The following is a 27,817-nucleotide window of genomic DNA, read 5'->3' on the forward strand; positions in this document are numbered from 1 at the left end:
GCAGGTAGAAACCCTGTAATTATAAAATGAGTTTCTATCATGTTTTCTATTAAGTTTTCAGCAGTAAACAGTAAATAAAGGCAAGCTAGGCTGAAAGTGACCTGGTGGAGAGCATTTTGTATAGCCAAAAAGGAGACCTGAGTTCAGGAGAGATCTTAGGGCTACACTCCCAGAGCAGAATATAGGGTTTGGAGTAAAACAAAGGTTTTCAGTCTACAGCAGCGGCAGTTTAAAACTAGCAGGGCTCAGATCTGCAAAAGCTTTAAGCTCCAGAAGATATTGTGGTACCAGTCCTCAGCTGTGGTTAAACATCACACAGATAAAGGACAAGATAAGCTAATGAATAAAATGTGGAGCCACTACTAGGGCATTTTACAGCATACTGATCTCAGAAACAACGTCTTACTCACCAGTAAGGCACCTCGCAGGTTGATGCCAGTTTCTATGGTAACATAATAGGAAGCCTGCAGAAACGTCCTCTGCAGGATAAGGGCCAGGAAGAGAAGAACTGCTAAGACATAAGCATTTCCAAGAAAATCCTGTGATGAGAGGTATGAAGTTGATGTCTCCTTAGATTGAAAAGAAAAGTTTTTTAGACAACTCTATGTTGGGAAGATGCACTGTTATTTGGACATTGGAAATCAGAAAATTGTTTTCACAATGGCACAATAGGATTAATAATATTGTAGCAAAGCCATGACTACCTATAAAACCACAGTTCTGACTATATTGCATACTAGGACCACTTGGAACTTCGTTGCAACCATGGGGATAGAACCCAGATGTTCCTGTTTCAAAAGTATCCAGGCATTTAACACAGGTGCTGAAGGAGGACTGCTCTTAGCAGAGCAGAGACTATGAAAGGCAGTTCTGATTCCAAACTGAGGGCAGCAGTTCAATTACACATTCAGGCAGTTTATTACAATGCCTAGCCCTAGTGATGAATAAAGCCAGAATACTGAGGTCCAAGATTCTGGCACTCAGGGTCTGGGAGAAACAGTTCAGACCTGCCTTTATGCTGAGTGAATTGGTTGTTGATCTGCTCTTTGGGCCAGAGAACAGGTATAGGGAGATGAGCACCAACTCAGCATGCTCAACACAAAGGCAGTGTTGTCAGCTCTTGAAATTTTATCATGAGTCTCATGACATTTGGTGCTTTTCTTAGGTTCTTCAAATTCTCCAGGTCTTCAAAATTTTGTGCTAAAATATGCCTGTATTTTTCACTGAAAAATCAAAACATTTGAAATGTTTTCAACTAGCTCTAGCGGCTCCCTTTTTTCCCCTTCCTCCAGAGCAGAGATAATTTGCACCAGCCTTAGTCCTGGCATGGATCATGTCCCCCTGTGCACCTCCCCAGCTGCATTGGCTGGTGCACTGGGGAAAGGAAGAGCCCAACCTGCTTGCCTCCAGCCTGCTTCCCTCCTCCTTTACACTGTGATCCACAATGTAGGTAGGCCATGCCAGGGAGTAAGGGGGTGCCTTACACCACCTTTTGCCTTCCATGAGCAAGTATGTACCACAGAACACACTATGGTCCTACTAGAGGGATTTATTGCGGGGGTGAGACTGAGACTGAGTCTGGCAGCTGGAGTCACAGTGAAAGAATCTGTAGGGCTGGAGCTGAAAAGGAACTTATTCCTCTGTTTAAGAGCTAAAGGTTATCACTTATGGGGCCCAACACTCTGCCCACTGGATGAACGTTTCAGGCACAGATGACATATTTAAATTTGGCAGATTGCAAGCTTTCCTTTTATAAACACATCAGTGGATCACAGAACCATGCAGTGGCACAAAAAAAGATGGCTGAATGATATTATTCACCCAATTTTCTTCAAACCATTAGCAACACAACTTCACTTTAAAAACAAGCACTAAGGTCTCTGATGTCTGCTGGATGTGAAACACAGGCCTTTGTCTTCTGGCAGCAATGGGGAAGTCAGGATTGATAACATACAGCAGAGAATCAATAACTGCACAACAGGTACTGACAGGGTTTTATTTTTCTTCTAAGCCCTTGGTTTCATTAAGTGAATAACATTGTTCATAGGGGTTGGGCTGACAGTCCTGCTGACTCAGGCCTTTTAATTATCCATATCCCAGATACAGCACAGGGAAACAGCAGTGAAAGCTTTCTTGAACTATCCCACCAATGCACATCCTAGGAGGTAACAGAGTAGTTTATTCACCAGGCCCATTTTGCTCTTGACATCTCAGCTGCGTGTGGATGATATTTTCTTGGCTGAAGACACCTACCCACTAGAAATAGGAACTCATTTCACATACACCACATAGCAGCCGACAGAAGATAACTTTTATTGTCTTGGGATGGTTATTGATATTTTATGTGTATTTTATGTAATTAATTTCCTTCCAGGAATATAAAACAAGCAAATAAACTCTATACCATGTGGCTAATTGCCAGTACTGTTATGCTGGGTCTCACTCTCTCTCTTCTTTGGGGAAGGTTCAGGGCGCAATTGCTTGCCTCTGAATCGGTATTTTAATTACCCCACTAGTGTCCTTGAGGAGGGGAGTGGAGAGGGAGGGACCTGGGCCCGCCCTCTTCTCCAGGTCCCAACCCAGGGGCCCTGAGGTTTGTGGTGAACCACTTGAACTAGCGGTTCCCTCCCCTGGGCTACTTCCCTCTCCTGCCCTTCAGCTTGTGAAGGGGCTTCTTGCCCTCCTTTTACACAAGCCAGGTGCCCCTTACCTAGGGTTTCTTTTGGATTTCTCAGCCCACCACAGTACTCCTCCAAACTTTCCTTTTGGTCTCTCTTCAAAACTGTTCTCTGCTCCAACTCCCTCAAACTGCTCTCTGCTCCAGCCAAACCTTCCTGCTCCAACTCCCACACTGTCTGACTGAAGCAGGGGTTTTTATCACATGACTGACTGCTGGTGCTCTAATTGGATTAATCTAAAGCAAACCTTCCTCCCCTTGCAGGGAATAAGGCTCCCTGCTAACACTCTCCTACTGCCCTCTGGCCATGCTGTATCACAACCTACAATCTGACTGTTAGAGTTGGAGGAACCATTCTGAATAATAAAAGAATAGGTCTGCTGAGCCTTCATCATGCATGGGACGTGAATGCCTCATGAGGATGAAAAGCCTTTTCTTTAACTCGTTTTGTTTGCATTTTCCCATTTTTATGCTTTTCTGTCCTGGTCGGTTTCAGCCAGGAAGGGAAGTGAATGTATCAAAATACTGCGAGAAAAGCAGTTCTTGTGGTATTTCTGATCCACTGGAAGCAGGATGTACTGGAACTGTTACAAAAAGCCTGTTCTCATGAAATTTCCATCCTGATTTCCAGATGAATGAGGTTTGGAAAAGTATGAATCCAGACTGTATCTCCAGACCCTTTAAGGTTCTCTCGTCACTCATGATTATTGTGCTCTGCTATTTCATTGCAGGCAAGAAGTACTCTGCTCTGCCCATGTACCACAGAACACACTATGTTCCTACTAGAGGGATTTATTGCGGGGGTGAGACTGAGACTGAGTCTGGCAGTCCAGTCCCCCCTAGCCCCACACCATCGCATACCCATTCTCTTGACATATGCAGTCTTTCATCAAAAGGGAAGAGGATTTTGTGGTTACAGCACTGACTGAACCCCGAGAGATGAGGGGGTTCAATTCCCAACTCTACCATAGGCTTCTTGTATGACCTTGACCAATCTATTTAGGGCCAGATTTTCAAATGTATTTAGACATCGAAAGATGCATATAGATGCCTCATGATATTTTCAGAACTGCCTAAGCACATTTGGCACCTAAGTCCCATTGAAGTCAATGGGAGGTAGGCACCTAACCTGCTTATACACTTTTGAGAATTCCACTAAGTGTCTATTTGCATCTTTAGGAACCTAAATACCTTTGAAAAGTTAGCTCTTAATTTCTGTCTGTGCCTCAGTTCTCTATATGCACAATGGAGATATAATATTGTCCTACCTCAAGGGGGGATGTGTAGATAAATGAATTAATGTTGGGGATGTTCTTAAATAAGAGGATGATGGGAGGGATAGGAATAAGAGCTTAATTAAAATTGTAGAGAATTTAAAAGAGAAACAAAATGGCAAGGGCAACGGGGAGTAAGTTTATCAAAATCCATTAATTAAAAGTAACTGTGTTTTGAAAGCAGGCCAAGGGTCACTGCGCCAATTTGACTCTCTGGCAGAGATTTCAAGTTCTCCATTTATTCTGAGTTACCCTTAAATCTTCCCAAGCTTCAAAAGATGTTTGCCACAGCCAGTATTAATTAAAATGACAGAAAATGAATACATTGAAAAGAGCACAGAGAATGAAAATGAGTAAAGACCTGTGATTTCCCAAATTCAGGAGCTAAAGGTTATCACTTATGAAGGGAAATATCCCATTCTTTGATTGTGCAATAAAACCAGAATTTAAGGTTCTGAGGAAGAAAATGAACTTTGACTTTTGACCCTGTGGCTCTGATCATTTAGGTTCAGTGAGGACAAAGAGCTTTATTTAATAGCTCTTATAGTGACTAAATGACAGTCTGATGCAAAACACAAAGTACCAGTCAAAAGATATCATCACGGTTATACAGCCCAGGAGCAAATGTTTGAGACAAAGTGATGACAATCAAGGGGTATGTTTTAAAAGGAAAATATTATTCCATTACACCTCCATTTTGCCCATCCAAATTCTAAACACAGACTGTGCAAAGTCTTCCTTCCGTCCCTTCCACTATCAGTTAATAAGTAATTCTTTTCTTAAAGAAATCTATACTTACCTTTCACTAGTTTTCTGGTAGTTGCTGTCTGACAGACACTTGCTACATGATAGGAATTGTCCTATAGAATACATTCACACAGCACTCACAGTGACAATTGAAATTAGATGGGAGCTACCAGGTAAATAGACATTTGCCTTTCTATAGCTTTTCAGTGGGTATAATAAAGTACTTTGCACCACCATAGTCTTCCATCCAAGGATCTCATAATATACACAACAATTAATGAATTATGCCTCAAGCTAATATGAGATGAATAAGTATGATTATCCCCATTTTACCTGTGGGGGAATTAAGGCACAGAAGTGTTAAGGGACTGGTTTTTAAATCAGCCACCTCTGAAAATCAGACCCTAAATAGCTTGCCCAAAGTGACAGAGTGAGTCAGTGGCAAAGCCAGGCTTAGAACCAAAATTCAAAGCCCATTAAACTATCTGCTATAACATTCATGCAAAGCAGGCACAAAAGAGGCACAAAGGCCCAGACAGAGTGAATTTGTTTTTAAAATGTGATAGAATATTTGTGTGTAATTCTTTGCAATGTTTGTCTGTCTCTAGTAATCATCCTTATCTTACCTGTGCTTTCCTAAAATTATTGTTTGAGGGCTTGATGTGGATGGGAGCTTGATAGCTACTGAGCGTGGTAAAGCCCTTATCATTTATTGAGATTCATGGAACAGCGTAGCACTGGATATGCACCAGCCCTTAACAGGAGTACTGGTTTACCAAGTCAATAGTTACAAAGTGCCTCATTTCCACAGTCTGGACAATGGCTCAACACCATTGCACCAGGCTCCATCGACCAATACACCTCCTTTTGAGTGCCACACATTTGTGCAGAAAGGGTATGGACACTGGTGCCAGCTGAACATGCTGAGCTCTGAGTGCCTTTCATTAAATGATTTGATTGCTTCCTGAACACCTGCTCAGCATGTTTGCACACATCATCAGGTGCATCTCCCCTCTACAACATGTAAAGGTTTGTATAATCAAGTCCTTCCACTCCCTTTAACTTTCTGTCTCATGCAGAATTCAAGTCATGTAGTCGAACTCTGTGGGTATAGCAGGAATTTCCTCTCCTAGTCCCACAAGAATTTTATCTAACCTACTCTTACAAGCCTCTAGTAGCTGCCCCTCAGCTACTTATCCAGGAGGTTGGACAGAGCCAGACATTAGCAGAGCAGTATAAGGAACCTTGCGTTGCCACTACCTATGCTGTGTTCATACTGTGACAACAGAGCACTTCAACTTCCAAGGCTGATAATCTAGCAGTGCCTTCAACAGACCGCCGTTTCACTTGAAAGAAATAATGAAAGAAACAAAATGGTAATCATGCACCAATAAGAATGCATAGTCAAAAATACAGAAAGTGTCACATATATCAAAAACTGAAACCAAACAAATTCTTTTAATCAATGTTGTCAACTTACTTTTTCAGTTGTGTTTGTATCATTCTGGTTAATATTTTGGAAGCTGTCGACTATGCCAGAAATGCATAGTGGCCCAGCAAAACCCAACAAGTCAGCCAAGTAACGGAAGGTGCTGCTGAGAAGGATTGGCCGTCCAAAAGCCCTGTACATTGCTAACCATATAGAGGGAATCTTATTCCGCTGGTTTGCCACCTCTTTCTGGAAAACAAAGGAATCAATGCACCAAAAATTAGTCTCACTAGCGGTTTAGGGCAGCTTCCATTTTATTGCCCTCATGCCTTGTTGGATGCCCAAGTGTTTCATGGAGGGGTTATAAATTAGATTAGGTAGACAGACAAGATAGACAGTTTAATAGATTTTCAAATTATCTTCACAACAAACTCACCCCAAAACACATCTATCTTGCTTATTATGTTTTCCCCCCAAAGTCATAACACTTCTGCTTTTATGAATAGTCAGATGTAAACACAGACTGCTATTGAACATTGTCATTTGTACAATTCATCAAAGGCCTGATCCATCAAACCCTTGCTCATGTGAGGTCAATGGTACTTGAAAGAGTAGGGATTACTGACATGAATAAGGAGTTGCAGGATCAGACCCAGAAAAATACGGACAACCATCTCCAGTATGTAACACACTGAATTGTCCATCTCTTGATGTCTTCAACTCAAGAATGGATGCATTTCTCAAAGATGTTCTTTAGCCAAACATAAATTATGCTTTAGTCATATACAAGTTACTGGGCTCAATACAGGGGTAACTGCATGAAATTTAATGGCCTGTGATATACAAGAGGTCTGATTCGATGATCTGATGGTCTCTTCTGACATCAAACACTATAAAACTATGAATCATCATTCTAAAGCACCAATCTTCAGATATATTCATGTGGCCAGATTGAGGCTATATGATAGATTTGAAAATATTTTGATCTATGGAGGAAAGAATTTGATTCAGTGGATCTGTATCCCACAGAGCATTTCTGTGTGGTCCAGGCAGTTGCTTCTCACAAACTACAAAAGCTTATTATAACAATCTATACCCCACTAACAACTCCAACACACACTCCTCAAACTGCTTCCCCACTTCCTTTCCTCCCTATGACTGGAGGGATGTTAACGGGCCACTTCACCTTGAATTGTCCCTTCAAACATCTGTTAACTAATTATGCTAAACAATCTGTTCCACCTTGTATGTAGCTGTGACAATCTGAGTAAGTTTCTGAGGGTATGGCTACACTTGTACTTCAAAGCGCTGCCGCGGCAGCGCTCTGAAGTTTCAAGTGTGGTCACAGTGCCAGCGCTGGGAGAGAGCTCTCCCAGCGCTGCACGTACTCCACATCTTCTACGGGTGTAGCTTGCAGCGCTGGGAGCAGCACTCCCAGCGCTGCGGCACTGATTACACTGAGGCTTTACAGCGCTGTATCTTGCAGCGCTCAGGGGGATGTTTTTTTCACACCCCTGAGCGCGAAAGTTGCAGCGCTGTAAAGTGCCAGCGTAGCCATGGCCCCAGACTTGAAGAAGAGCTCAGTGTAAGCTCGAAAGCTTGTCTCTCTCACCAACAGAAGTTGATCCACTAAAAAATATTATCTCACCCGCCTTGTCTTTCTAAAAATGTATCTATCATTCTTCAAGAAGCACTGATGCCTGCATGTTGCAACCCTGGCCAGGCCTTTTGTGAGTGTTCCTACAGACACTTTTAGCTAACTAGTAAATAAACAAAAACAAGTATGTCTCAGCACTCTGCACGGCCACTTCATGTATTTTTTCCTCTAGCTTTTTCTTTGGCACAAATTCAGCAGTGATATAATATGTGGACAATGTCAAAAAAGAAGAGGTAGCAAACATATGGGAGGGTAGAACCTAACTGGAAAGTGACCTAAGGAGATTAGAGGGGGCAGCCACAGGCAACAAGGAGAAATTCAGTACTGATAGCACAGGGAAGGGGCATAACCAAGTAGTTATGCTTATTACATTAGGGCTAGTTTATTTCTAGGTCCTCTTATTAATAATTATATTTTGACGCAGGAAAGGATAGTAGCTTTAGCAGAGAAGCTGTTCGGCATTCATCTGCTAGAGGCCAGATTTTTAAAGGTATTTAGGCATTAAAGATACAAAGAAGTACCTAGTGGGATTTTCAAAAGTGTCTAACTTCCACTGAGGTCAATGGGAATCAGCCACCTACGGCCTTTGGCAAATCCCTTTTAGGTGCCTCTCTGCATCTTTAAACATCTAAGGGCATGTCTACACTACAAAATTAAGTCGCCATCCAGACACTGCAGTAATTAAGTCAGGCGGGTGTGTCCCCACCATGCTCATGCTCACCATGCCAATGCTTGGATCAGTGCACAGAGCAGGACACCACAGGTAGCTATCCCACAGTGCACCCAGCTGCGGGGGATTTTGGGATGCCTTGCAATGGGATTAAAACAGTGTCGTGGGGGGAATGGGAACATGGCTTCGACCGCCCATGATGCAGTTTTATACCCCCCCATGATATCAATGGCAAACAATCCATGTTTTTCGTTCCTCTTTTTGAAAGCCTGGTTTAGCCACACATACACCATAGCCCTCTAAGCAGGGACCCCGCTCAGCTGTGTACTCTTGTTGGGGGCATTACAAACACCTCATGCTTTATCCTGCAGTATTTCCGGAGCCAAGACAGGAGCCACCACGCAGAACATTGCGATGTCATTCAAGCAGCCTTGCTACAAGCCATAGAATGAAACAATTCTCAGTTGCTGCTGAACACGGTGGCAGCTGAACACGGTGGAGCGCCGTTTCTGGTCCCAGGAAACAAGCACTGACAGGCGGGATTGCATTGTTTATGCAGCTATGGGATGATGAGGAGTGGCTGCAGAACTTTCAAATGCAGAAGGCCATTTTCCAGGAAATTTGTGCAGAGCTTTCCCCAGCTCTGAATTACAGCAACATTAAAATGAAGCCTTTTCTGACAGTGGTGAAGTGAGCGGCAATTGCTCTGTGGAAGCTTGCAACACCAGACTACTACCAGTCAGTTGGGAATCAGTTTAGAGTTGGTAAATCCACCGGGAGACCTGTTGTGATCCAAATATGCAGGGCCATTGACTGACCTCTGCTTTAAAAGGTAGTAACTCTGGGCAACGTGCAGGACATAGTGGATGGTTTTGCCACGATGGGGTTCCCTAACTGCGGTGGAGCAATAGATGGCATGCATACCCCAATCTTTGCACCAGACCATCTTGCCAAAGAGTACATTAACCGAAAGGGATACTTTTCAATGGTGTTGCAAGTGTTGGTAAATCATAGGGGGGGGTTCACCAACATAAATGTGGGATGGTCAGGAAAGGTGCAATAAGAGACTTTCTTTCCAGATTTCAAAATAACCACTGATGATGTTGAAATGCCAATAGGATCCTGGGAAACCCAGCCTATCCCTTGCTCACATAGCTCATGAAGCTGTATATCAGCCACCTCAACAGCAGTAAGGAGCGGTTCAACAATAGGCTAAGCAAGTGCAGAATGGTGGTGGAATGTGCCTTTGGATGTTTAAAGGGTCACTGGTGTAGTTTGCTTACTAGATTAGACTTCATTAGATCTAGATATTTCTCTAGATCTAGATAATTAGATATCCCCATTGTTATCACTGTGTGCTGGGTGCTCCATAACATCTCTGAGGCAAAGGAAGAGAAGTTTCTGCAGGGGTGGGATGTGGAGGTGGGTAGGCTGGAAGCTAATTTTGAGCAGATAGATACTAGGGCAATAAGAAAAGCCCAGACAGGAGCTCTGCATCTCCAGGAGGCTTTGAAAACCTGTTTCAGTAATGTGCGACAGTAAGGTGTGCTGCTTATCTGCATTGTGCCTTCCCATACCATCCCCTTCATTGCACCAGTTACCCTGAACTTCTCCTTCCCCTCATCTCCCAAACCCCTATTCTTGGAATAAACAAAGAATACTTCATTCTTGAAATGTTGACTTTTATTGCACAAACATAAAGAATCTGAAAGACAAGGAAAATAATTTAACCTTGGGCAAATGGTGTGATAAAATTGGGAGGAGAGAAACCAAGTCAGTTTGTCTGTGAAAGCAAAGAAGTCTTGCTCCTCAAAGGTCTTCAAATGGCCACTTTTTGTTCTTCATACCTGCCCCTGGTGCTGAGTGGAAGGGATACTGTATCTTCTTTCCCCCACCGCCATCACCACCTCCGGGAACGATTAGTGGAGGGGGATTGGGAACAGGTTGATGTTTGCAGGCTGTTGTGTTGGGACTGCATAGGGAGTCTAGCCTCAAGCTGTTTTTCTTGAAGCTCAACCAGACACCTCAACATGGCTGATTGGTCCTTCATAAATGCAGAATCCCATCCTGCGTGGCATGCTCATGCTTCTGGGATGCTCTCCGGCTCTCCATGTCCATGTCCAATTTTTCAGACAGTGAAATCCTCCAGGCTCTGAGCTCCATACCAGCTGTTCTGGAAGCGGTGATCAGATGTTCAGCTGCATGTGTGTGTTCTCCCTGTGTGCTGCCCCAGTTCTGTGCAGACAGCTGGCACAGCAGACCTCAGGTGAACTGCCCAATGACCACAAGATCTGTTAAGGTATGAAGGCGCCAGGCCAGGTTTATTGTCGACAAAGCACAGTAATAGCACCTGGAGACTCTATGAGGATACTAAGACATGTATGCCCATGACAATGGACACAACTCAGTGAATGGTGGGACTTTCCATTCCCCCTTCGGCTGGACAAAGATACTTCCTTTGAGATATATCTTTATATCTTGATACAAACAAGTTAGTATTGCCTCTGATATAGTTAGTTACCGCCCCCTGACGTGGCTAGTTATCACCTTGTACATGTTGGTTCCATCAAAACATCTCTATTACATACTGTCATCCTGACCTTATCTTTTAGGAGGGGTCAGTGTGTTTCTGTTATCCTTAGGGAATGTTTTTGTACCATCCTTGATATTGAGATGTTCTGGTACCACTTGACTGCGTTGTATTCTGTGACAGCACTCCTTAGGAATGTGTATTTCTGCAATATCAGCCCTGTTCTTGCCAGATTCTGTGAGCAGGTCCTGCCTCAAACCATGCCTCTGATACAAGGGCTTATGTCTCAGGATCTCTTTCGACTACAGAAGCCTTCATTATCTCGTTAAACATGATACCACCCGTTCTCTTTTTCCATCTTCTAATGTGCCCCCTTTCCCTAGCAACACAGACATTGCTTTGAGACCAGGAACCAGAATTAAGCCTCTCAAATTGTGGTGTTTGTCCTCAGTGGCTCCAGGGGAGGGGTTGGAGGGGGCTTGCAGCGATGAAAGAGCACAGGAAGCCCGCCACCACTTCCCTTAACGCTGCTGGTAGCAGTCACCTTGGGCATGCAGATTCTGAAGTCAATGACAATCTCTGCCACCCAAACCACCAGCATACTAGGGAAACTGTGACTGAGGGACCGAGAAGTCATCATGTGTGGGGGAATCACATGATCTATTGTTTGTGGTATGAACATTTGTAATGAAAACTTCCCCCATTTCTCCTAGGTGACCCTAAGTGAAATCAATTTCCTGAAGGTAACAGATGTGGCATGGGAACAGATGCTGCAAGTGTCTGGATACAGACCTGGTCTTTATGCTGCTGTGCTGTATACTACAATGATGCCAGCAGAATTAATACAGGAGTGGTGTGGGAAACTGTCCTACCATGGTGGAAGAAATAAGGCAGCCTTCCCCAGAAACCTTCTGCAAAGGATTGCAGAGCACCTTCATGAAAGCTTCCTGGAGATCTCCATGGAGGATTCCCGGGCCATCCCTGTGCACCCTCTGCATAGCTGGAGTGGCCATTGGGAAGCAGATAGTCACTGTACCTCACTTTTTCTTCATAGTAAATATAAAATATAAGAGTATGTAACCCCTACAATTTGATTGTGCTGCTTGCCTGGAGCTAGAATCCAGGATGTGATGGAGTGTCTGCCGAGACTGATCAAGACCTCGGACTGCTACCCCTTCCTACTTCTCCACGTGGGCACCAATGATACTGCCAAAAATGACCTTGAGCACATCAGTGAAGTCTACATGGCTCTGGGAAGGTTAAAGGAGTTTGAGGCGCAAGTCATGTTCTTGTCCATCCTCCCTGTTGAAGGCAAAGGCCCAGGTAGGGACCATCGAATTGTGGAAGTAAAAACATGGTCATGCAGGTGATGTTGGAGAGAGGCTTTGGATTCTTCAACCATGGGATGTTATTCCGGGAAGAAGGATTGCTAGGAAGAGATGGGATCCACCTAACCAAGAGAGGGAAGAACATCTTCACAGGCAGGCTTGCTAACCTAGTGAGGAGGGCTTTAAACTAGGATCACCAGGGGATGGTGACCTAAGCCCAGAGGTAAGTGGGGAAGTGGGATACTGGGAGGAAACACAGGGAGGAGGATACAAGATGGGAAGCCTCCTGATTCATACTAAGAAAGTAGAGCAATCGGCTAGTTATCTTAGGTGCATGTACATGAATGCAAGAAACCTGAGAAACAAGCAGGAAGAACTGGAAGTCTTGGCACAATCAAGGAACTATGATGTGATTGGAATAACAGAAACTTGGTGGGGCAGTTCACATGATTTGAGCACTGTCATGGATGGGTGTAAACTGTTCAGGAAGGACAGGTATGGGAGGAAAGGTGGAGGAGTTGCACTGTATGTAAGAAAGTGATATGATTGCTGAAAGCTCCAGTATGAAACTGGAGAAAAGCCTGTTGAGAGTCTTTGGGTTAAGTTTAGAGGCAAGAGCAACAAGAGTGATTTTGTGGTGGGTGTGTGCTATAGACCATGGGATCACAAGGATGAGGTAGACGAGGCTTTCTTCGGACAACTAACTGACGTTTCCAAATCACAGGCCCTGGTTCTAATGGGGTACTTCAATCACCTTGACATCTGCTGGGAGAGCAATACAGCAATGCACAGACAATCCAGGAAGTTTTTGGAGAGTGTTGGGGACAGCTTCCTGGTATAGGTGCTGGAGGAACCAAACAGAGGCTGTGCTCCTTTTGACCTGCTGCTTACAAACAGGGAAGAATTGGTAGGGGAAGTAGAAGTTGCCTCTTCCCCGAGCAGACTGGATTTCCCCTCCTCCCTCCCAGCGCTTGCCACCACAAAACAGCTGTTTTTTCCCCATGGGTGCTCCAGCCCCGGAGCACCCGTGGAGTTGGCGCCTATGCTGGTTGGGATGATTTTGTTGGTGTTGGTCCTGCTTTGAACAGGGGGATTGGACGAGATGACCTCCTGAGGTCTCTTCCAATCCTAATATTCTATGATTCTATGACTGGAATTGCATACTCACCAGAGGTGCCTTCCCCGGCATCAGGCTCAACCATATTGTCCTGCAAATAGCTGGACTGCTCTAGGGTTAAAAATGGCTCCTGGCTCTTGGGGAGAATGGATCCCATGCTCGCCTGTCTCCGATTCTCCTCCTCCTCCTCCTCTTCCTTGTCCAGCATGTTCTCCGTGTTGATGCCTAAGGTGGCCTGGGACTCAGACTCCTGGGCAGTATCTACGCTGTGTTTGAGGGTAGTGGTGGGATCGCCGCTGAGAATTTCATGCAGCTCATTGTAGAAGTTGTATGTCTATGGTGCAGAACCAGAATGACTGTTCACCTTCCTTGCCTTCTGATACACCTGCCGAAGTTATTTCATTTTCACATGGCACAGCTGTGTGTCCCTGGTGTAGCCCTTCTCCCCCATGCCCTGCATGATCTTTTCATAGATGTCTATGTTTCTTCAGCTGTATTAGAATTGTTCTTGCACAGACTCTTCTCCCCATAGACCAATAAGATGTACCATTTTCTGTGTACTCCCAGCTGGAGCACGTTTGGGGCATTGAGTCACCATGATCAGCTGGGCTGGTGAGCACTCCATGCTGACCAAATTGGAAGTGGAAATTCACAAGTTCCCGGGGCTTTAACAGGGAAGGGGCTGTTTCCTGTGTACCCAGCTGCTATGCAGTGAAGTTGAAAACAATCTCCAGATTGGTCACAGAGGAGCATTGTGGGACACCTCCTGGAGGCCAAGTCTGTCGACTTACACAATGCTGCATCTTCACTGCCTCTCTGTCAATCTATCAACAACAAATTAAGCACTACGCCTCTTGCTGAAGTGTGGTAATTAAGTCAGTGTTACAAGTGAGTTAGGTCAGTAGAAGAGACCTGATAGTGTAGACACATACATTATTAGGTCGGCGTAAGGCAGCTTCTATCCATCTAAATTTGTAGTGTAAACTGGGCCTAAATGTTGTTAATAAAATCTGGCCCTAGGAGGTTTGGAAGTTCACAGAATGCTGTCTAAGGGTGAAACTCTCCCCTGTGAAGAGGTACAGAACAAGGACTATACACTATTTGAGTGACACTTAAGGACTCAAAATAGGTCTTCATGATAAGTAATGGGCTGGACCCTGTACTGGAGCTAATTTCACCCTATCGTAAGAAGTGGTTCACTATGTAAAAAACTTGGAGAACCACTGTTTGAATGTATTCTATATCAGCAGGCAAGCATTGCTGCTGTCTTTTAGCAATAGTACCACATACTATTCTGTACATTAAAGTATTCATTAAAAACCCAACATGGTTTTTGCTGGAATACATCATTTATTGCCCAAAGAGCAAGTGTAGAATGGCAATTTTGTAAATGTTAGTCATTTTTTAAAGAATTCACATTTTCAGCATACTAGTAACTATTGCCAGTAATCCTACAAAATTCATATCACTGTCATCACTACTTGAAATTCATTCATTTGTACTAGGGCTCAACCCATGATACTAAATCAAATTAATATTCCAAGTAAAAGTGACTAATTGTCTTCCTTTCTTTGTCCAGTCTAAGCATTTTAAAGTGATTTTAAAAGACAAAGAGAACTCTTCTCAGACTTATTTCTTCCTCTATTTTATCAGCTTGAACTTTAGGTATTACCCAAAGTAAAGCAGGCATCATTCATGCCTTCAGTTTGGTTTCTAGAAAAAATATTTAGAATGAGGTTATTAATTTACAGTATTACAGTGTACTATTAAGTCAGGGATTTTGAACTTTACTAGTTATGGATTTTTTTATGTAATTATGATGTCCAAAGTATTAAAGCTCTGTGCTGTTTGGAGCCTAGCTACCTGAGAAACTTCCTCCTTTCTCTATGCTCTGCTACAACAGCTAAGGTCCATAGTGGCACGTAAGCTAACAGCTCCTGAATTCAAACATCTGAGAGATGCTCGAAGGGCCCTTGACTCTAAAATTTCCTTTCCCAGTTGGTCCATCGGAGTAAGAGTCTGTTGACACTCAGGGATGTTATAAAGCAGTGGTTTTCAACCTGTATTCTGCGGACTATGTCTAAACTAGGGTCAGTGAAATTTTCAATCTGTGGTCCGTGGATCCCTGGGGGTCCACAGACTAAGTCTAAGATTTCCAATGGTGTCTGCACTCCCATTCAAAATTTTTTAGGGGTCCGCAAATGAAAAAAGGTTGAAAACCACTGTTATAAAGGCCTTTGGCTGAGGGAATGATCCTGATTTAATCCCTATGTCTTCATTATGAACTGAATGATACATGAGGCATGCATAGCTTGAAAAAATTGATCACATGTGCAAAAAAGAACAGCAGCAAAATTTTGTCAAGATATGTGATAATGAGTTCCCACATGGAGGATCTCAGATCAAAAAGGTAGCTGTGAGATTTTGGCTGCATTTCAACATTATAAACTAGGCTATTCTTAATCTGCAGTGAAATCCCCACTGACATCAATGGGAGTTGGGAGAACTCATCAAGGGGAATATAGAGCCCTAAAGACATAATTCTAATACCAGATGTATGATGTGCGTCACGACTTGTCTTACAGTACCCAGGGTTAGAATTTGGTGTGGAATATTTTATCTTTTAAACACATTTTAAACATGGCTTTAAGATAATGTATTTGAGTTTAAATATCATGCTAGCCAAAAAGTAACAAAAGATATACCAGAGTGAGTATCTTTATTAGAGCTGATTGAAAATTTTTGGAATTTTTTTTCCATCCAAAAATATTTATTCATCTGAATCTAAATGTTCCACTAAAATATGTCAGTTATGACAACATTTCATTGTAGAAAAAAAAATCAGTATGAAGTGTTTTGATTAAGTGGATCTTATCAAAACAGAACATTCTAATTTTTCATTTTGAAACAACTTTTCACATTTATTTTATTTTATACAAATTACTGAACTAATTACTAATTTCAATAGTAATTACCAATTACCCTTAGAATGCCAGTCACCAGTGACCAATTATGATATTACTTTTTTATTTTATTTTATTTTATAATTTAAACATTATTATTAAACCCCAGTTATAATATAATATAATATACAAATAAAACAAAACATAAAACATAAAAATAATATAAAATAAAACTGTCAAATTGAACCTTAACTTTTCAGTTGATCTCAATAGAACAAAGCACTTTACAAAGCAGAAAATCTCTATTCCCATTTTCTCATATTTCTCACTATTCTCATAGTGGGTTGAAAAAATAAATTCTTCCCATTTGTGCATCATCCAACCTGAAGAATTGAGTCTGCAAACAGGCTGATGGGCAAGTTAGTTTCTGCTACCTCACAATATTTATAAACTCAGACAACTGCTGCATATTCAAACGGGATGCAGCCAGAGCCACAGCTTTGTGTTCTGTTAGCTATTTTAGTAACATATCATCCAGTAACTTCAGTTTGGAAGTTTTATAATCAGGAAATTCAAAATAATATCGTGCCCAACTACACAACTCAAATATTGAATTACAAATAGTGCGTACTCATAGCAACTGTGGTGAATGACCCTTAGCCAGAAATATGTTTGCATAAACTATTTATTAATTATTCTTGAACAGTTAACAAATTCATAAAAAATGAAATCTGTTCCAGGCTAATTTGTGAACACAAAAAGGGCCTACATTTGTGAATTTAAATTCTTTACTGAGTATAGCTATCCCAGTCCTTAATTAGGCAAAATTACCCATTACAGGGTAATTCAGTGAGAATTTTATCTGAGTAAAAGATTGAGTAAGAACTTCAAGAATTGGCCCACTGATCTCAATGGGAATAAGAAAACACTCCAAGTTCACAGACACGATTCATCATTGTGTCACTGCAGTTTTACACTGGTGTAATTCTATTGAGGTCAGTGTAAAACAGGAAAAACATAATGGTCAGTCAGACCCCACAAGTCCATACTCCTGTAGTCCTTGAGATATGGGTTGTGAGGCCAGAGCTTTTCAGGAAATGGACATTTAAAATTCAACCTGCATCAGCTCTCTAGTTTTATCCTTGGAAAGAGTAACTCACTGCTGGTTTTAATTCTTGTCTTGAACAAAAGGAATAGAAATAAAGATTCATGTAGCTGGCTATTTCAAATACACTTTACAACAAGGAACATTGCTAGCCTTATGTTCAGTGTCTTTCATCAAGGTGTGATAAAATGCTTCAGGAAAGAACAGACTCCTTCATTCTGCATAGGTTTGGAATGCACTCAAGCTCAGCTATATCCAGTTTTAGTAAGGGGCAGCTCAGATTAATCCAATAGATCTCAGGGGTTCTTCCCACCAGCTGGGAAAGATTAATAGCCAACTTCATCCAGTAAAGTATACAGCATAAACAATGACATAACATATTTTTTTAGCTCACAGGCCACGATGTATTTTAACCTGAAATTTTTTCTTAAATCTGCTGCTGTTTTCTAAACCAAGTCTGCACAGAGGCAAACCATTTCCTTTGTGAAAGCGAAGCTTCACGAAGCACCACTGGATTGTCATAAGCCATTTCTCAGATTATATCCATCTGGTTTACTTTAGTGTTATCTATGGAGTATCTGTTTATTTTAGGGCGAAGAAGCACCAGTCACAGCCTGGTTTGGAATTGTAGCATGACTGTGGTTGAATCTATGGCAGTATATAGATTATAAACAATTCTGGAAACCAAGAGGAGGAAAAGCTAAGTGAAGTAGGTCAAATTTTTAAAATGAAGCTCATTTAATTGTATGCATATATTTGTGAATACTTAATTTATGAATACAGATATTAAATGTGTGCCACAAATCTGGTGCTTGTGTGTGCAGATAGCCAGTAAGGCATCTGACTGGCTACCTGGCATCCAAATACCTGTTTGTGCATGCATATCAGGTATCTGTGTACATCAGTCCGGCACACTATGACAGGGTGTAAATTCTGCACAGACACCAGAAAGGTTAAGGGAACCCAAGAGTGCTAGTAACATCACTGATTGCACCTGGGGAAGGTAGGGGATCTACTTAAAAGAGGAGAGAGCAGGTGAGTTGGGGAACAGACCAGGGGATAGGGTGCAGTGAGTTTTCTGTCTGGAAATGGGGCTGATAGACAGGGTTGGATTAACTCTCCTGTGGGCCCGGGGCTATTAGATTTTGTGGGGCCCCTGTACACAAGTCTTTTTCCTGGGAGGGAGTATGATACAGAAGGGGGCTGGGGCAGGGGATTGGGGTGCAGGGTCTGGGAGGGAGTTTGGTGCAGAGGCGGGCTGGGGCAGGGGAGTGGGGTACAGGGAGTGTGGGCTCTGGGAGGGAGTTTGGTGCAGGAGGGGGTTCTGACCCAGGGCAGGGGGTTGAGGTGCAGGAGGGAGTGCAGGATGTAGGCTGCAGCCAGGATGCGCTTACCATAGGTGGCTCCCAGCCGGTGGCATAGCAGGCTGCCTGCTTGCCACAGCCTCATATGACTCCCGGAAGCGGCTGGCTATTGGCACATCTCTGAGCGCTCTTGGGGGGAGGGGAACAGTGTGTCTCTGTGTGCTGCCCACACCCGCAGGTGCCACCCTCAGCTCCCATTGGCCAGGAACCGGCCAATGGGACCTGCTGGGATGGTGCTGGGGATGGGTGACAGTGCATGGAGCCGTCTCCCCCATCTACCAGGGGCTGCAGAGATGTGACAGCAGCCAGCCACTTCTGGGAGTGACGTGGTGTCAGGGCAGGCAGCCTGAGCGCCCCGGATATCGCTGCCTGTGATTTATTTTTGCGGGGCCCCCCTTGAGCCAGGGCCCCGGGCTGCAGCCTCTAAAGACTCTGCCTTAATCCGGCCCTGCTGATAGAAGGCTGCAGGGGGAGAGAAGCAGCCAGTCTGCTCCTCAGGTGAGCCTGAAGACTGAAGGAAGATCAGGAGTCACTGAGGAATAAAGGCCTACCTGAAACCCTAGGAAGGTGGACAACTGTGCCAGACTGAGTCAGTGGGGTGGAGTGAGGCACAGGAGCCTGTGGACAATTGCAAAAGTATCTAAGCAAAGCACAGGCTCATCTGTGAGGGAGACCGTAGCCAGCTGAGACCAGCTGGGTCTGAAGATTTAGTGGTCTTTATAGTTCTGTTGCACTAGTTCTAGGATATGGACCCCAGAAGAGGTTATACTCTTGAAGGTAATTTGCCCAGATGGTCAGGCCACTCGTAAGGCCGGATTTGGCCGAAGAACACAAGAGGCAAACTGACGTCTTGCTGCTGCTGTGTCGCAGCCAGACATTACAGGGCACACTGAAGCCACAACTTTTCTAGACAGACAAATGTATGTGCACAGTTATTCCCATTATACAGTCTGGCACTAAAGGACAACTTTCTCAGCTGATACAAATGGGCAGCATTCATTGATGCAGTGCAGTTTTATCCATTTACACAAGCAGAGAATTTGGCTCTCTGGCTCACTATAAATCAGATACAATATGCAAATTACTGAAGAAAAGCAGTCTCAAATATATTAAACGCAAGCTATTGTACTAAATAAGAACCCATGGGAAAAATATCCATATTTTCTTAAGGCAACTTCTACTACAGGGGGAGCACAGCTCTTCTGCTGCTATCTAACTTGTTCATGCATTTCCATTCTAAACTGCTGCATTGCATGCAAACCAATTTACATTGTGAGTTTAGGAAAGTGATCAAAACTGATTAACACATGATTTCTATGGGCTAAATTTTCCAAACTGGCTCTAAATATGTGTGTTGTCCCCTTTGTATATGCACATGTGTGCACCTGTGTGTACAAACTGGTGAGACTCACAATCACCTTATCTGCACATGGAAACGCCCATCCGTGGGCAGAAATGACTAGGCATTGGAGTAAGCAGAAGGGTGCACGTGCAACTTGGACTGAGCAAAGTTAGAGGCTACTTTGGGAGTGCTGCTCTCAGGCCACCCTTGGGCAAAGAGTTTCTGTCCAAAACATCTCTGGTCCTTTCCGCTCAGTGCATCTCTGAATGGAAAAGCCAGAATTTAGCCCAAAGTTTCTGAAATCAGTTTATATAACATACAAATACTTTAGTAGGTAAATAATCCATTCAATTATGCCCATATCTATGGAAAGGTTAATACGTAGTCCTGCCTTAGTGCAGGGAACTGTACTAGATGACCTACTGAGGCCCCTCCCAGTCCAAAATTACTATGATGCTATGAAAGGGACAGTAACTATTTAACAGTGCACAGTAATACTCTAAAGAAGTTCAGAAGATGTGAAGAAGAGTGTTTCCAGTTGAAACTGGAGAGGATATCTGTTAATTTAAAACACTGTCATGAGCCCTTCAGACTTAAAGAAAGCTTTGACTTCTAAAATGAAAACTAGCGAGTGATTTGTGCATTAGGGCTTCAGTTCCCAAGGCTTTCAATCTGGCAACTATCCCAAGTCGAGAATTCACTTTAAAACAAAACAGTACTTTTGGACTGACACACTCACCCTGGAACACAATCTTTTGTCATAAATTCCTAAAAAAAGGGTTTCCTAGTGGAAGTGAAGATACCACTTTAACAGTATAAAGGCTGTACGGTGATATGGATATCATTGCTTACCTTTTGCTCTTCATATGCTTCTTTCAAACAAACATAGTTTGTAAGTGCTCGCATTGCTATTGGCAGCTTCCCAATTGCCTTCAGGTCAATCGGCTTCTTGTGGGCTGATATAATAAGTGTATTCATCCACCAGTAAGTTGCCTTTGAGAGCAAATTGACAAATGGCTGAAGAAATCTCACACCCAGATCCTGTAGGTCTTCAGGTGGCTTTACTTTCTGAGGGTTCATAAAAAATACATACCGCTGCAGAGGAAAAAAACATAATATGTTCAGCAATTATATTCTTTCACCGCAATTTTTAGTTAAAGTAATAATATATTGTGTAAATTCTTGGGCTGTTGATTAATTGCCGTTAACTCACACAATTAACTAAAAAAAATTAATCACGATTAAAAAATTAATTACAATTAATGGCAGTTTTAATCGCACTGTTAAACAATAGAATACCAATTGATATTTATTAAATATTTTGGATGTTTATCTACATTTTCATAAATATTGTATTCTGTGTTGTAATTTAAATCAAAGTATATATTGTTTTTGGTTACAAATATTTGCACTATGAAAATGATAAACAAAAGAAATAGTATTTTTCAATTCACCTCATACAAGTTCTGTAGTGCAATCTCTTTGCCAAGCTTACCTTCCCAATGGGCTAAGGACGTGAGAAGAAACAAAGAAGAGTAAAAACAATAAATGGGGAAAAGAACAAGGCGCTCACGGGCTTCCCAATACATTTGGCCCCCTAAATCCTAACCAATGTAGCAGAGGAAGGAGAAGAAAACACAAAGTGTTACCCAATGACAATGGGTGAGAGGGCAATTCCTTCCTGACACTAAGGCCCTGATCCAGCAAACATGTTTAATTTTAATCATGTGAGTGGCCCCATTAACTCCAGTGGAACTACTAACATACTTAAAGTTAAACATGTGCTCAGCTGGAGTGGAGGCTAAATTTGGCAATCCGGGCACGTGAGAAGGAGTCACGTCTATTTCTATGTTTACTCCAAATACCACTGACGTCTGTCCTGCCAAAGCCTAGTAAAGTGACACATACCCTAACTCGAATGACATTGATCTCCACAGCCATCAGCAGCCCATAGAGAATGACCATAATTCCAGTGATGCAGAAGCGCAGCTGTGAGAGCGGCACACCATCCTCGCAATATCTGACCAGCTTGATGGTTTTTGTGACAAAGGCCATTATCCAGTAAACAAAAAGAGCTGTGAAACAAACAAACCAACCCACATCATTTTAAGGAAGTACTTTTTAACTACACCAGTATTACAAGAGTATCAGATCAATATCCAAATTAAGATTACTCTGAGTGTTGCTTCTATGCAACTGTAGTTGCCATGTCGCAGGGCCCAATCCAGTAGTCCCATGGGTTGTTAGCCTCCCTAACGGGGGGCTAGGCTTGTGAGGCTTTTCAGGATGGAAGATCTTGGAGAGTGAGAGACTTGCCCTGCACTGTTTCATTGAGATATTTTTTTCTTTCTTTGGCCTTGATCTTGCAATTGGATCTGCTTGGGCAGATCTCTGCACCCAGGCACAGCCAACCTGAAGTCCATGGGGCTTCACACGAGCGCAAAGGTCCAGCCGAATAGATCTAATTTCAGGTCTGGGACCTTTATTTGTTATTTTCTTTGAGGAAAATAAAAAATACCTAGCCTGACGAATACATAGTGACCCTTTGGGTATGAAAACCACCAGGGTACAAAATTGCAGATGTGCTCTTAGAGGGCATTTTTGAAAATGTGGTCTGTAAAGTTAAAACTATAACCTGCCTCTCAGTCTGTGCGAATAGTCAGCCAGTTCAAACTGTTAAGCAACAGGTAGTATTGGGTGTACACATCCCTTTTGCAGTCTCCAGCAACTCCTACCCAATTCCTATGTTTCGACACTGTAATAAAAACCTCCTTTGGCTGCAAGTTTCAGAGCCCAGTGTACAGACTCAGGCTTGTGGCACTTACATTACAGCACTAAAATAGCAGGGCTGACATTCCCACTCAGGCTGGAGCTCACTCACCTCACCAGGTCTCAGAACCTGAGCTCTAGCCCAAATGGGAACAGCTACACTTCTATTTTTAGCCCTGTAGTGCGAGCCCACCTCAGTTGACCTAGGCTCTGAGACTCAGAGCCGTGAGATTTCTTTCAGTGTCTCCTGACTGGGAAAAACATGGTAAATAGTTGGCAGCCATATTCCTTGAAAGCCACTTGACTTCAATCCTGCTGGAAACAATGGGAGATAGAAGCCATCTTTAGTATGAGAAAACTCACTGTGACCTGCAAAGGATGCAGGGAAATGGTTGTCAGCTTATCTGAGGGCAATATGTAGCCTGAGACCAACTGCAAGTACTGAGAGATAGTAACCATTTTGAATAAGGGTCAAATTTTTCCCAGAAATCATGAGCAGTGTTAAAAAGACACATTGTAAAACTCATGATAAAATCACAGGAATTAGCGATTTTCCATTATACTCCAGTCCACCTAGTCAAGTGTCAGGGTCAGCATCAGGGTTTCTGCAGCCCCAAGTGGTGGAGGAAAAAAAAAAAAAGCCAATCGGCAGCACTTTGGCAGCAGCTGAATATCACCACTCCATTCTTCGGTGGGAATTCGGTGGCGGGGCCTTCACTCCCTCTCTTCCTCTTCAGCGACAGCTCAAAGAGGAAAAGAGGAACTGAGGGAGTTGCTGCCGAATTACTGCCGAAGACCCAGATGGGTCGCCCCAATAGTGCATGGAGTACTGCCCCTTTGTATTGGCTGCCCCAAGCACCTGCTTCCTTAGCTGGTGCCTGGAGCTGGCCCTGTCAAGTGTGCAATAATGTATCTCAGAGAGAAAAAAAGTAAGCAGAAAATTTCTCCCTGGCTTTTCATGAGTTTCATAAACCTTCTCAGGGTCAGAAAGTTTATTCTGAAAAATTATGGAACAAACCAGTGGCTTTTTGAAAACCAGCATGTCATAAACAGATGGTTAAGGGTTAATGCCTCTTTTACCTGTAAAGGGTTAAAAAGTTCACCTAGCCTAGCTAACACCTGACCAGAGGGACCAATGGGGGAACAAGATGTTTCGAAAGGAAGTAGGGAAGTTTTTCCTTTGTTTAGAGTTTCAGTTTCAGCCGGAGTGAAAAAGATCAAGGAACCAGCCTCTTATCAGAGTAGTAAATTTTAGAAAGGAATAAAAAGATTTATGTTTATTTCTTTGTAACTTGTCTTATGCAATTAGAGGTAGAATCAAATTGGATATTTGGGTATTATTTTTTTTTTGTGTAACTAGATTTGTGCCCAGGAGAACATCCTCTGTGTTTGAAATCTGTTGTCTGTGAGAGTAGCTGGTATGCTAATCTCTCCCAGACAGTTTTCTTTTACCTTTCTTTTCTTTAATTAAAAGTATTTTTCTTAATACCTGATTGATTTTGCCTCATTTTTAGATCCAAGGGGATTGGATCGGACTCACCAGGGATTGGTGGGAGAAAGGAGGGGGGATGTTTAATTTCTCCTTGTGTTAAGATCCAAGGGATTGGATCTGGACTCACCAGGGAATTGGTGAAGTCCCTCAAGGCTACCCAGGGAGGGGAAAGTTTTGGGGGGGACAGGGAGTGATCCAGACACTGAAAATTCTGGATGGTGGCAGCAATACCAGATCTAAGCTAGTAATTAAGCTTAGAAGTGTCCATGCAGGTCCCCACATCTGTACCCTAAAGTTCGGATTGGGGAAGGAACCTTGACACAGCAAAAATAAGATAAGCAACTTACCTAGCAGTAACTTTGGAAAGTTAGAAGTTTCAATATTATGGTAATAGACAATAGCTGTGGTGGCAGCCACAAATCCCATCATAGCTGGCAGGAAGAGATGCAGGTGGCAAGATTTCATATTTCTGAAAAGAAACCAGAAATACAGTATAAATGCAACTGGATTTGGTGTCTTTTTTCACTTTCATAATTTTATGAATACATATGAATTGAGTGTTCATGATGGATTGAAGTCCCTCATTCACAGCCTGGAGACACTATGGGTGGATGTCATGCAAACTTCCATAACAGTCAGTGACATTTTTTGAATGTCAATTTTCCAATGAAACTTTTTGTTGAAAAAAATTGAATTAAAAAGATTGGATGAATGTTATCATTTTTGTTCTGATTTTTGTTTGATTGTTTGTTTAGTTTTGGCAGGGGGCTGTACCAGTTATGGACTGTTTTTTTTTAAAAAGTAGAAAAGTTTGAAAAAATGGTATGAAGTTTTGTATTAGTTTTTTACCATCTCCAATAAAAAATCAATCATCATCATCTCCTCTTCTGGGTCAAAACTGCATGGCTTGTGTGATGGGGTCTACCAAATCTCTGGCTAGACAAGAAAGAGTTAAAGAGCAGCTGTGGGTTCAGGTCGCTCCACCTCACGGCCCCTCTGAAGCATGCCAGACTTGGAGATGGAGCCTTAAAAGGGAGAAGCCCCCAGCTCAGAGACCCCCAAGGTGGGGAGGTGGAACGACCACTCATTCTCAGGTTTCAGAGAGAAGCATAGCAGAGAACCAGCTGACTTAGGTGTCTGTGAGCACAGAACAGTAGGATGGCTGGCTGAAGGATTCTGGCAGGACAGAAGGGCGGGTGCTGGTCTTTATTTCTGATAATTAAGTGTCCTTTTCTTCATTACATGAGGGAACTGGGACTAGGACCTTGACCCAAAGCAGACCCGTGCTGGGGAAGTAGGGTGACCAGATGTACCGATTTTATAGGGACAGTTCCAATTTTTAAGTCTTTTTCTTATATAGTTTCCTATTACCCCCCACCCCCGTCCCGATTTTTCATATTTGCTGTCTGGTCACCCTACGGGGAAGTGAGCCTCCCAAGGAGAAGGCAGGCTAATGTGGGAAGTAGCACAGGGAAGAAGAAAGTGGTCTGGCAAGACAGATCTTAACTGCTTGCTACAAGAGTCCCTGGGCTGGAACCCATGGCAGGGGAAGGGACTGAGTTCCCCTACAGCCTTATTAAGGAAACTAGTGTGAAGACCCCAGACACAATGGATTGGAAAGACTATTGTGCCTTGACCTGATGCGAGGTTCTAGGACTATTGGTTTAAAACCCTCGTTTACCCTGGAAAGGCTGAGACTAAAGTCACAAAGTGAAGAGGACCCCCAGTGGATTGGATGGCTAGTTGGCTGGACTACGAAGAGAATAAACAATGCCATGCTGCACCTAGCCACAAAGCAGTGCATCGGTTGGTGAGTCACTTAGTCAGAGAGGTACAAAGGTTCTAGAATATATATCTCAGATAAATCTAAAAAGTGGATTGTAAAAGAGCAGGGGACACAATCATTGGCGATGCCTAAAAGAGAAGAAAGAGCATTCCTGTATCCCTTCAAAATGCTTTACTACTCTAGTTGAGAGCACAGTGATGACTTCTTAAGAGACAGAATATTCTGTATCCATGTGCAATACATTCAGCTGTGTCAGCATTTTCATGCTATAGTAGCTCAAAGGGGGGCAATAAAGTGCTAATAAAACCGTTTCACCTTTATCCCTTTAAAAACTGGGAAGCTTGTTAAGCAGAGCCCCTTCTCTTTAGGAAACTTCTCTAACAGACTTGCCACACTATTAATGCAACTAGCTAGACTCTGTAGCAGACACAGTCACTTACGCATCTGAAACTATGCCCTCTGCTATTTCACAGACATGTACGAACAGGAGAGTGAATGTCAGAATCCACCGCAGATTGTGTCCAGGGAAATGCAGCCATGTGTTGTGATGGATCTGGACTTTCGAACTTTGGCTACCCCAGCCTGCAAAATAAAAGAAGAAAACAAGATCACACAGTAAGTCAGTGGTAGAACTCAGGAGTTCTGGCTCCTAGTCCCCATGCCTTGGGGAACAGAGTGGGCAGTACACTAAAGTGCAGTGGGAGGCTGTGATGGAATGCACCCCTGTATTCACACCCTACACACCATTGTAATAATCTTTGTACAGAATATACCTTGTGAGGTATCATTTGAAAACTAATAACTTGCTGGTCAATCATATCATGATGAAATGTACATAGCAACATTACATTTAAAGTTATAAACAGAAGCTGAAATTATGACTGAAATGTGTTTACCAGACAAGTCTCGGGATTGGGTAAATCTGTTTTTTAAAGACTAACGACAAGCTGATGCCCCTAACCAGGTGCCATCAAAGTTGATGTGTAATCACCTATAAAGTGGTCATTCTTTGGCAAGGAAGGGGGCAGGAACAAACAGAGCTGCATCTTAGCAAACCACAGCATGGAACCTCTTTCACCATCACACTTTTTGTCTCCATCCTCACAGCAGGTATGTACTTTATCTAGGGGTAAATCTTGGGAAAATGCAATTTCAAAGGGTGACTGAACTATAAAAGTGAGGGGCAAAAACACCCAGTTATCTTGGCCTATCCATCTCTGTCTTTTCCACCTAAGAAGACAGAAGAAACAGCCTATGGACTTTGGGAGCATGTGGTAAGAGTTTCATCTTGAACCTAGTTTGTTAAGTTTAGAAAGGGTTTTATCTTTATTTCTCTTGTAACCATTTCTGATTTTAATGTGTTATACCTGTACGCACTTAAAATCTATCTCTTTGTCATTAAATAAACCAATTTTATTCTTTAATTAAAACTAATGCAAGGAACTGTGTGGGTAACTCCTTTTATGGCAGCAAACTGTTGTATACTGATGCACTTAGAGGGGCAATGGACCTAATATATCTGGACTGTTCAGGAGAAGGCTGGACAGTGCAGAACACACGTTTCTGGGGGGAAATCCAGGATTGGGAGTGTGTTGGAGTCACTCTGCAGGTAGTAACCAAGGCTGCT

The 27,817-nt window shown here is 42.8% G+C and overlaps 1 protein-coding gene across 6 annotated transcripts in view; it reads right to left on the minus strand.

Moving 5' to 3' along the window:
• Positions 1 to 27,817, minus strand: part of ABCC9 (ATP binding cassette subfamily C member 9) — a 112,274-nt gene that overhangs the window by 70,058 nt on the left and 14,399 nt on the right. For all 6 annotated transcript variants that reach the window (XM_030541346.1, XM_030541373.1, XM_030541355.1 and 3 more), the window contains 6 exons: positions 26,631 to 26,772; positions 24,752 to 24,873; positions 22,052 to 22,218; positions 20,996 to 21,238; positions 6,179 to 6,376; positions 411 to 569 (listed from right to left, as the gene is read on the minus strand). In XM_030541346.1, the coding sequence (XP_030397206.1) occupies positions 411 to 569; positions 6,179 to 6,376; positions 20,996 to 21,238; positions 22,052 to 22,218; positions 24,752 to 24,873; positions 26,631 to 26,772 (1,031 nt within the window). The remainder of the gene's footprint in view (positions 1 to 410; positions 570 to 6,178; positions 6,377 to 20,995; positions 21,239 to 22,051; positions 22,219 to 24,751; positions 24,874 to 26,630; positions 26,773 to 27,817) is intronic.

Source organism: Gopherus evgoodei, chromosome 1 (assembly GCF_007399415.2).
Source record: "Gopherus evgoodei ecotype Sinaloan lineage chromosome 1, rGopEvg1_v1.p, whole genome shotgun sequence".
Taxonomy (NCBI): Eukaryota; Metazoa; Chordata; order Testudines; family Testudinidae; genus Gopherus; species Gopherus evgoodei.